Source organism: Chrysoperla carnea, chromosome 1 (assembly GCF_905475395.1).
Source record: "Chrysoperla carnea chromosome 1, inChrCarn1.1, whole genome shotgun sequence".
Lineage (NCBI taxonomy): Eukaryota > Metazoa > Arthropoda > Insecta > Neuroptera > Chrysopidae > Chrysoperla > Chrysoperla carnea.
The window spans coordinates 90840306-90851838 of NC_058337.1; the positions used below are offsets into that span (position 1 = coordinate 90840306).

At 26.6% G+C, this 11533-nt stretch overlaps 2 protein-coding genes across 2 annotated transcripts; one reads left to right on the forward strand and one right to left on the reverse strand.

Annotated features, from left to right (window-relative positions):
* Positions 1 to 828: 828 nt before the first annotated feature.
* Positions 829 to 3118, forward strand: LOC123299390. The gene is made up of 2 exons (XM_044881758.1): positions 829 to 895; positions 2431 to 3118. Exons 1-2 carry the CDS (start codon positions 884 to 886, stop codon positions 3115 to 3117), a joined length of 699 nt encoding a protein of 232 aa, XP_044737693.1. The 5' UTR covers positions 829 to 883; the 3' UTR covers position 3118.
* Positions 3119 to 8242: 5124 nt separating this feature from the next.
* On the reverse strand, positions 8243 to 9132 carry LOC123299423 (endocuticle structural glycoprotein SgAbd-5-like). The gene is made up of 2 exons (XM_044881760.1): positions 8743 to 9132; positions 8243 to 8667 (listed from the first exon to the last, which is right to left on the reverse strand). Exons 1-2 carry the CDS (start codon positions 8749 to 8751, stop codon positions 8290 to 8292), a joined length of 387 nt encoding a protein of 128 aa, XP_044737695.1. The 5' UTR covers positions 8752 to 9132; the 3' UTR covers positions 8243 to 8289.
* Positions 9133 to 11533: the final 2401 nt, after the last annotated feature.

Sequence of the window (11533 nt, forward strand, 5' to 3'; positions counted from 1 at the left end):
TATAACCAACTTCTTAGATAACATTTTTCTAGAACCAAACAAAAATTTTATGTAATTTCATACGTTTATAAGTGACCTCGTGTAATTTATTAAAAATAATTAAAAAACTTTTTTATAAAACATCTTTATTATTACAAACAATCGTGTAAGGTAATTATACATTGTAAAAACAAATTACAAACATTGTTGATAGATTTATGAGTGTAGAACCAAAGTATAAATTTTAAATCTTATTTATTATTATTAATATTTGTATTATGATAATTATTCTTCAAATTGCTTACATTTCTGTGTTTAATATAAGATTCATACCAAAATTAAATATACTTTATAACACAGTAATATTTCAGTAGATGGAAACACAATACTCATTAATTTAAACAAAAAAATAAATAAATAAAATTAATTGAAGCTATTTAAAAATGTTTTGCAAATTTTTTCAAGATTTATGAGATTCGATAAAATTTTATGGTCGAATTAATTAACGATTTTAAGATATCTTCAAGACATTTTTATTTAAGTTTTTTTCCAAAAATTTCAATCCCGTTGTGTTTATTTTATTAGATGTTCATAAATTAAATAATTTGAATTAATATTATTACTTCTTATACCTATGGCAAATATTTTTCTTTTTTTTTTTTGAGATCTTCAACAACAGTATAAGTTGGTGAATTATTGGATGGGGTCATTAACCGTTCAAGGTTCAAAAAGCTGATTATTTTTGTTTTTTATGTATGCGAAAGAGGAATAACCATTCTAAAACCATTCCGTTAAATTTTGTATATAAAGCCAGAAAAAATTATTTACAAATTAAATTTGATTTGACGATAGATAAAAACGGCAACGTTTTGGAAACGTAAACATTGTTGAAGTTATATCCAAAATGAAGATAATTGTAAGTTTAAAATTTCATTTTTACTTTTAAATATTAGTGATTTTTAATAAAAGTGGTTTTATTTGATTCATAGTTTTCTTAGAAATTGAATTCATAATTTTCTAAGAAATAGGATTCATAGTTTTTTTAGAAATTGGTTATATTTTTTTGTATAGTTATTAAACTAATAATTATAGTGTTTTGTATAGTGTATAATTGTTATAGTGTTCAAACGTATATTCAGGAAAAAAAAAATTGCCTGGAAAAAAATGGCCTAAATTGAGACAATCACGAGTTTCAATGGGGAAAAGAACCGAGCTATAAATTCAATCCGAATTAATCCTGTTTGGTGGTCAGTGGAGCGCTGCTAGGCTGCCATTGAGAAAAAAGACGTACGAAATCCAACCTTTTCAAAATATTTTTTAAATATATTATAGTTTTTTAAAGCCAAGTTAATAATTTCAATTTTTAAATTATAAAATTTTTACAAATAATATGTTACTAATGTTGCAGTATATTTCATGATTGCCTCAACTTGGGTCAGTTTTCATCCAGACAGTCAATTTTCTCTTGAATAACACATTGAACTCTTCAATTTGTTATTCAAGAGAAACTACAACTTCTTATCCTTCTCCTGGGGTCATACAGAATCCAGACAATCATGGCCAATATTCTTTACAAATATGAATATCTTTATTTTTTAGTTGGCGGGTTTTATTAAGAATTAAACGTGTTATGTAAAAAGCAAATTTTTAATTACACTGAAAAATATAGGTTGTAGTTACAAGAAAATATGTATAATATGGTAACAAGTAAATATTTTCTTGCAGCAAGTAAGCCTTATCTAGTTCAAAGATTTTCTTAACTTAAATATATAGGTTTTGATTCAAGAAACATTTACTTGTTACAAGAACAACAGTCAAATAAAATCGTTTAATTTGATTCAATAATGTTTGACTGTGTAACAATCTGAACAAAACCGATTAGTTCAAACTGTTACTTTTGACTAAGCGTATAATATACAGTTTACCAAAGTTGACTTCTTTTTTTTTGACATAATGATTTAAGTCTGGATGGCTCTGGGTAGAATTATTATGGTTTTAGTAAAGAATTTCTCTGGAATAAATTCTCAATTTGTTCTAGAACCTAGAAACGAACTTCGAATAGAATTTTAACTTATTTATTGGACCGCGAGTATGTAAAATTTCGTCAGATAATTTAGTTTAACTTTTAAATGAACACATTTTTGTAAGAATCGATCAATATATGATGAAAATTAATTTAATCAAAAGTATAATTTGGTCTTATTACGAATTATGGACCATTTTTTAGTATCATCAAATCACAAGTTTTATAACCCAATGATAATGTGTGTAGTTCTAGAAGGGGGTAAATTAGGACAAAATATTAGATTAATTCAGTATTTTGGAGTAAAAACAATTTTAATACTTTTTCGTTGGCGTCTTAATAGTTTCATTTCTTGACGGACGTCAAAATTCATCGGATTATTAACAATTCAGCCATTTATATTTATGTAAATGTCTTTTTTATTTCAGGTTGTCTTTTGTGTGGGCATAGTTGGTGTTTTGTCTGCACCACCAACGTACAACAAGTACAATTTAGGTAAGCCAACGTACAATAATCAATATATACCACCAGCCAACAAATATAACCCAAGTGTTGCACAGCCAACACTGAATAAATATAATCAAAACGCTGCATCACCTACACTTAACAAGTTTAGTCAAAATGCCGCATCACCTACACTTAACAAGTATAATCAAAATGCTGCATCACCTACACTTAACAAGTTTAGTCAAAATGTTGCATCCTCTACACTTAACAAAATGAATAAAAAACCTGCTGTCTCAACATACAATCAATATAATCGCAGTGATGATGAAAAAAATAAAGATAAAGAGGCAACCATAGTCCGTTATGAAAGTACAAATGATGGTCAAGGTAATTATGAATTTGAATATGAAACATCAGACGGGCAAATTCGTAAAGAACGTGGTGAATTAATACAAGTTGATGGGGCTGAAGAACCTGTTATCAAAGTCACTGGCACCTATACATACCGTGATCCTGAAAATAGATCTCACACTGTTAATTATGTAGCTGATGCTGATGGATACCGTTCTATGGAAGAAGCAACACGTCAAAAAATTGTACCACAAACAGTTTCGGCATTTCAAAAACCCTTAGGTATTCTTGGAGCAGTTAGCAAGACATTAGGATGAAGTATATTTATTATAAATGTAATTTAATTTAATATTCAAAATAAATTTAATAAAAGAAATATTTCAAAACAAATTCTTATTATTGAATTATACTAGATGACCCGTGCGAAATGTCCACACTAACAACCAGGCACCACCCAGTAAACTATAAATTTTACTAACCCCCAAACTAAAAAAGGGGTGTTATAAGTTTGACCCCTATGTGTGTGTGTCTGTCTGTCTGTGGCATCGTAGCGCCAAAACGGATGAACTGATTTTGATTTTGTTTGAAAGGTTATTTAATGGAGAGTGTTCTTAGCCATGTTTCAAGTCCGAAGCCATGTTTCAACCGAAAAAACTAAAAATTGGCGATGATCTTCCAAATCGGCTCAGTTTGGAAAAGGCTTTAAGAGAAAAGGAAATTTAATGGAGAGTAACCGATAAATTTGTCAAATGGTTCAAACACGCATACTTTCATTTTAAAGATAAAAATCCAAAATGGCAGCCATGCAATAACCTTACTATATTTTGCTGTTCAATACATCTAAGGAGCTTGGTGAAAATATAGTTGTATGTCATATCTAAAAATAATTCCCAAAATATTGTATTGGCTACTTCAAGGATCCAGTCGGTATAATATATAACTAAGTAGATCGAATATCAAAATTCATTTTGTTAAAACTGGAGCAATTATATTCGCAATCTAAATTTTTGTTTCAAAACTACAAGCTAGCATATTATTAGGGTTTGTATCAATTGTTTAAGGAAATTAATTTTATTTTATTTATTGATTTTATTTGAATTTTATAGACGATAAATTGTGAAAAAGGTATTCTTCCAATATTTCGTTGGCTATAATCAAAAAATTATGTTTGTTTAGTTCTAGAAATTCCCAAATTGATAATTTATTACCTATATTATGGTATTATATATATTCTAGCCGTACCGGTTTCTTTTTTTAATAAGAAACACAAACATAGAAATAAACAAATAAAATCATGCAATGAGAATAATTAAATCATTTAAAACAAATATTATATAATTTTTATTTAAATAATCGATTAGAATTATTTGAAGTATCAAGGATATCTTGTACACATACATAAACGTAAGAGTAAGAAGGGAATTTTCATCTACCTAAGTACTAAAAAATTCCTTTAAAGATTTGACATTTAACAATAAGTATATAGAAAAAAATGTATACTTACATATAGTAATGCAAATTATTGTATAATAATATTTTATTATTTTTGTTTTTTAATTTAAAATACGATAAGCATTGATTTTATATAAACAATTATATTAATATCCACTCTTTTATTTATTCCATTTAGCATGATTTGATCGTATTGAATTGGAAATATATTGACTCATAAACGAAACAAAAATCAATTTTGTACCTTTTACTCAAAATATGTACAGCAAAAATAGATGTCTCTACATAATTATTAATCTTGTAGATGCGTTATGAGTGCTGTGAAAACGTAGGGCCGTAACGAGGGTACATAGCGCCGGTGGCAAGTATTTATGTTGCGCCTTATATATTTCGGGATCGGCTCTAACGATTTTGAGGAAATTTTCAAATTTGTGATCAAAATTAACCTAGCTCTAATAGGTTTCAAGAATGTGGAGTCCTGGTCCCGGAATTAAGCACGTTAGAGATAGCTAACGAAAAATTAACATCACAGCTGAAAAGAATGACCCAAATTAGTGGGTTTCAAAAAAAAGTCCAATATGATCGGATCAAATTTGCCTGTGTTATAAAAATAATCGAATTTTTTGACTTAATGATGTCATCAGAATCGGAAAAATTTAGTTTTGCTCTATCACATCCAAGTTTTATCCGATTTTGATAAACCAAGTATTTAATCCTACTAAATTTGGGCCATACTTTTCAAATTTGTGACAAAAATTAACCTAGCTCTAATAGGTTCAAGAATGTGGAGTCCTGGCCCCGGAATTAGACACGTAAATGATAGCTAGCGAATAATTGACATCACAGCTGAAAAAAGTGTCCCAAAATTAGTAGGTTTCAAAAAAAATTCCTATATGATTTGATCAAATTTACCTGTGTTATCAAAAAATCTAATTTTTTAACTTAATGACGTCATTAAAATCAAAAAATTTAATTTTGCGCTGTCACATCCAATGTTTATGAACCAAGTATGAAATCCTACTAAATTTTGACCATACTTTTCAAATTTGTTATCAAAATTAACCTAACTCTAACAGGTTTCGAGTGGAAAGAAATCCAATTGTTATATATCGAAGTAATTAAAAGCTACTGGAGTACTCCAGAACCAGCAACTGCAATTTTCTAAGAATTGATGTCTCTTGCTGAGGATTAAAGTTCTGATTCATTTTTTTGACTGAATATCGGCCTGTTAGAAAGGGTAATGTATTTGAATACTTGAATGTTGTTAACATCTTCTGCATTGCGTTTCATTTTTAAGTAATGGAATTTACGTCTTAATAAATTATTACTATAAGTATTATAAATATATTTAATTTAACAACCTTTTATTTAATTGATACATTACAGTTAAATTAAACATTTATTGAATCTAATTTGATTGACCCTGTGAGAAAAACAATAATTTTTTTAAATTAAATTTATTACCAATATAATAATGAATTTACCTATAGCTGCTATATTATATTAATTATACAAGGGTTTATAAAATAATTAAACAAAATAATTTTACAAATTTATTAAAAAGTTAAAAAAAAATTTGATTATTAACAAAAAAAGATCAATAATATGACAAGTCTGTTTTCCTTAATACACCATAAATTTATATATTTTGAAAGTAGGTACTTACCTTAAATAGGTTCTTTTACAGTTATTGGTATAAAAATAATCAATTTTTAATTTTTATCTGGAAGCCTTTTTGGCTTTGATATTTCATCGGATAGTAAAAATTTTGACAATGGCTGGAAATTATCTCTATAGTTCAGTGTTGTAACATATCTAGTTACAAATAACTGGATAAGGTATCTAAATACATTTTTTGTGTCTTGTAACTAAAATTAGATACTTTTATTTACAGTCTGTAACTGTATCTAGATATATTTTCTTTTACATGTGTCTTGAATCTTAAAATGAACATCAGACACATGTGTTTCATTTTTAAATTAATAATAAATATCAATTCGACGATTTTACCAAATACAGAAGCTAGCGTACATTACCTACCTATATGGATCGTCTCTGTTCTGCCCCCAATGAATTTTTTCAAAATTAACCCGCTAGCAGTAGCGTCAATCGTTTGGGTATATAAAGGAGCTTGATGAAAGATTTGCCACAAGCTCTGCGCATGCGTCAAATATTTAATCTATTATCGGGTTGACAAGAAACATTCAAACGGAAGTACATGAACAGGACCGAAAATATGCGATGATAATACTTTTTTTGTTACGCGTTTATGCGCGTTATCAAAGAAAAGACCACAATTTCTGAACGACTTTTTTTTATAATATATTTTTATTTAAAATATGTTTTTAAAAACTGTAAATTGCTATTTCAAGTCATTGGATCATCTATCCAGTTATACAGATATCTGTGATTTATTTGTAGATACAATACATTTTAGATTAAACGACATACTTTCAGGAAAGGTAATGATAGTTAATAGTCAAAATATTTTTAACTTTCTCAAAGACCTATAATTTTCAGATACATACATTTTTTTAATTTGTTTTTAACTCCCAAAGTAACTAAGATATTTTAGTAGCCGTTAAGTAAAAATCGAATAACATAAGACAGAAACTTAATTAATAATTATTCGGTTCTAATTTAGATTTTATAATATCGCTTTTTTTTTTACAAAATTCCGATTTTTCTTGAAAAGATGAAAACTACATGAAAAGAATATACTATTTTACAAAAATATTATAACGAAGATATAAAAAATATGGGTGATGAATTTATTGCAAATTAAGTCGTGTTTATTATTTTGAATACACCTCTTATAAAATTAAATAAATTCCTATAATCCTACTTAAAGTGTTATGAACGTGATTGTTTCAATAAACTATCAATGATGACTGTTTACTATAGAATCCATTTAGTAAAAAAATGGATAATTTTTTTTAAACAAACAAAAAATTTAAGTTATTTGTGTCTACATAACATGAACGCCGTCAGTGTAATAAAATGTTCACTTGTTGCATTTTAACGTGTGATATCCCAGATAAAAAAGTCGGATTCATGAATCATAATTTTCGGATTCACTATCTTATTTCAAATGCTTTTATCTGTTAAACGATAACAATTTCTATAAAATGTTGGCGAATATGTTTATTGATTTTGAGTCTGAAACTTACAATTTTAATCAAGGATATGAATGTATAAAAACGGTTTGGGCAGTAAAACTATACATATAAAATTTTTCGATTTTTAATTTATTTTATAACAGGAAATAACAATAATTTAGTCAAATAAGGCAAGAAATATTTTAGATGACCTTTAAAATAAATAACCTCTACGAAATAGACAGAACAAAAATTTATTCATTGCAATTTGCTTATATACAATTTATACAAAAACAAAAAAGTTTTTTTTGTCATTGGATGCATTATTTTAAGAGAAAATAGATATTTTCAAAGATTATTTATAACAAATATTTTAAGTTAAAATTATTAAAAGTTTATTAATATGACCACAATTGGACAAGGGATTAGGAAATGAAGCTGAACTCTGTTTACAATCCTATTGTTTTTTAGAACTGATTTCAAAAAATAAAATAATAGAATTGCTGTATCAATTAAATATTCCATTTATTATTTCAGGCTGTTTAATTATTTTAATTAGATAAGGTGACGCAATAAAATACAGGCATGAAAAGGACAAACAAAATATATGCTACTATTTCGTACATCTCTTGTTATTTACAATAACTGTGCTACTGGAACCACCTTAAGTGTTTTTTTTTTTTAATATATGATTTTACATTGATAATAAAATAATAAAATAATATTGATAAAAATGTAGTAGTAACGTTTATTTACATTTTAAATAAATATTTACTTTTTTGAATTTTTTTTTTTCCGAAAATGCGAATTTATTATGCCTAATGGTAACTTTAAAAAAAATTTATACAAAAATCTAGGTTTAAGTTTAAAAAACTTTTAAAAACTTGGTGCACTGAAAATTTTCGAACTTTTAACAATGATGTTTTAATTGAATTAAAATTATGTCTGGCGATAATCACGCTTTGGTGTTCGTATAATATCGTTATACCTTGGTATATGTGCTCCTTGTGGTTGAAAACCATTTTCATCAGCTAAATAATTAACTCTGTACTCATTCCCATCTGTAACAAATACAAAATATCCTTGTACACTATACGCTTCATATTTTGTTCCTGGAAATTGTAGAAATCCTTCTTCGTAACGTTTTGTTCCATCAGATAATTCATAAGTAAAATTGTATTTTCCATTCAAACCATTATTGTTATTAATGTATTTGATTAAATATACTTTCTCATTGGACAACCCTGATGGTATTTTTTGTGTTTGCGCAAATGTTGTTATAATTACTAATAAAACGAATATGAACAATAATGAAATCTAAAAAATATCAAACAAATTATATGCAGATTATAATAATTATTTTTTAATTTAGAAAATTCTATGATAAATTACCTTTGTCATTATTATAAAAATATTATATTCACACAACGGATTCGAGTTAACTTTGTAGTACAGTAAAACTTTACAACTAATCCCGTTATCTTGAGTAAAATAAACCTTGAAATGTTTTTTTTTTTTAAATAACCACACTTTCACTAATAATTTAGAAAAAAATCATACAATTGAAAAAAAAAAATCTAATGACATCTAACGTCGTAGAATTGTTAGTATAAGCATTGTTGAAAAATAAACATTGGTGATATATTGTTTATCAGATGTCGATTTTATATAAATACAAAAATAACATGTTGTTTTTTTGAAACAGGCGATTGAAAAGAAAGGTTAATTGAGTTAAAAATGGTTATAAAATCATATGGAATATAATTTAGTGCTAAATCTTTTTAATATACCAGTCAGTCACAATATATGGTTTGATTTTTTTAATTTTTTATAATTTGAAGCCGAAAAAAAAGTGAAAAATACATTTTTTATATTTTTATATTTATTAAATTAACAACCTTGGAAAAAATACATCTTGCAAATATATTTTATTTTTAATTAAAAAATTTATTTAACAGAGATAGATAGGTAAATAAAATATTGATGCGATCTTTTCTGTTAAATTTCAATGAAAATTGTAAATAATGGGCATTTGTTCCTTTATGATTAGAACCAGGGATGTCAATTAGCTAGACGCATTTAAAATGAAAATATAAAATAAACGATTCACTGAAAAGACTTTGTTAATTACCAAATATTTGATATAAGTAAGTGATTTCATTTTAACGAGCTTAAAAATACTTCTAAACGAGGCATTTTCAAGCAAAATTTACTACTTATAATTTCTTAACAATGAAGATGATTTTTCTGATCATTTGATTCTATAGCATGTTTGGGAAAGTTTACACATGGAAATGCAAAATTATCTTCCTTGTAAAAACGAAACTGTACTTTCGTAGTTTATATAAAAGCCTGCGAAAACTATCGCTTTTATGTGAAAGGGATCTAACAGAGTCCCTGTTAAAATTAATCTATTTGCTCGAGAAATTGCTTATGGCCTAATTAATTTATTATGGCTGTAAGTATACGTATGGAGGAATTCTACTAACAAAGACCTATGTCTACCGATTTTAATTGGAACCTTATTATAGATCACTTTAGGTATACAGAATATTATACAGATATACGGCTTCGCCATAATTAAGATTGATAATTATGTGCTATTTATATAGATTATCTACGATTAACTAATGTAGGTTGGCTATATTGGGATAAATTAATTTTGATTTTTTTAGACAACCGAAATTGCTTTTAAATAGAACGTAATAATAGTTATATCCATTTTTAAGTACAAAATTTACAAGAAAAACACCTACCAGAATATCACAAATATCAACAACACAGGCGAGCAATATTTTTAAATAACGAAAGGAATCAGCTGTTAAAACAAAATAGGTATGTCAACGTATTCTATAATAGATCTCTAATATTTTTATTTAATAAAAAAGCTCAGCTGGGTGACCTAATGAAAAGCTTTTACTACCTATTGTGGATCTGAGATTTTAAAAATATACACGAATAGTTTTTTTACTCTGTTTTTTGTCTTTTTAAATTGATTTCCATAATTTTTTGCCTCGATAAAAATAAAATAACAGCGGTCAGCCAACAAATTTTAAATTTTGTTAAAAAAGTGTTATTTTCATTACAAATTCAAAATTGTTGTAAACCCTTAAAATTCGTAAAAATAATGTAATAAAAATTTTTAAACGAATGAATTTTTTAAAAGAACGACCTAGTGTGTTGGTCGTACCCCTAGGCAGTCTCACACTTATAAATTAGTTAGCTGAATATAAATATTATGTCCTTTTCCATATTTATTAGTTCGTTCGCATATTAAATATGCGCTAGATGAAAGATTTGTTGATATAAAATGCGTTCATGTGATTTTTTTGAATCAAGGCTATCTTCTGCACGATGTCTAATGACTTTTAAATATATTTTGAATATCATCACTTCATTAATGTCTGTTACCCGCTGCGCTCGTGTTTGAGGTACCCAAAATACAATCTGAAATAAATTAGCCTATTTCTGGTCTAAATATCAGGAAAAAAGAATTTGTGAATTATATATTCAAATCGGCTTTAACTTTCAATTTTTGACCGATTTTCACCGATTAAGTAGAAAAACCCCAAAGTTTCGCTGCCCGAACTTTTAATCCATATAACAGCCTTTTTTTGCTTAGTTTTACTCCAGTAAGTGTGATAAGTAGAATTCAAATTTAATATATCTATTGCTGGTCCAACATAAAAAATTAGAATCTTTTCTGTCCAGAAAAACTTTCATTGTAAATATACCTACTATTTAAAACAAAAGTTTTGTTATCGATTTAAAGAACGAGAGACGCATAAAGACATAAACTTTATGTTTTTTAAAAATGGGGTCATCGTCTGCGTAAACTTCTATCATGAAAACGAAAAAAAAGGCTTCATGATAAAAAAGATTTCCTTTTTGAGTTCATCAACGTGTAAATTGCGTCATAAATGCATTTTTTGCCCGAACCAACTTCATATTTTGCAAATATTTCTCCAACTTGTTACTTAGTGCGATCATTTAATAACAGTTTTATTTAAAAAAAAAATCAATATTCAGGTTTCTTAACATACAATTTTTTATATTTTAATTTAATAAGTAAGCCAAAAATATTCACAAATTTATATATTTGCTAAAATATTTGATTATATAACTCAAATTTATAGTTTTTAAGGAAGTGCAAGGTCATAAATATATAAAATTTATTTGAAAA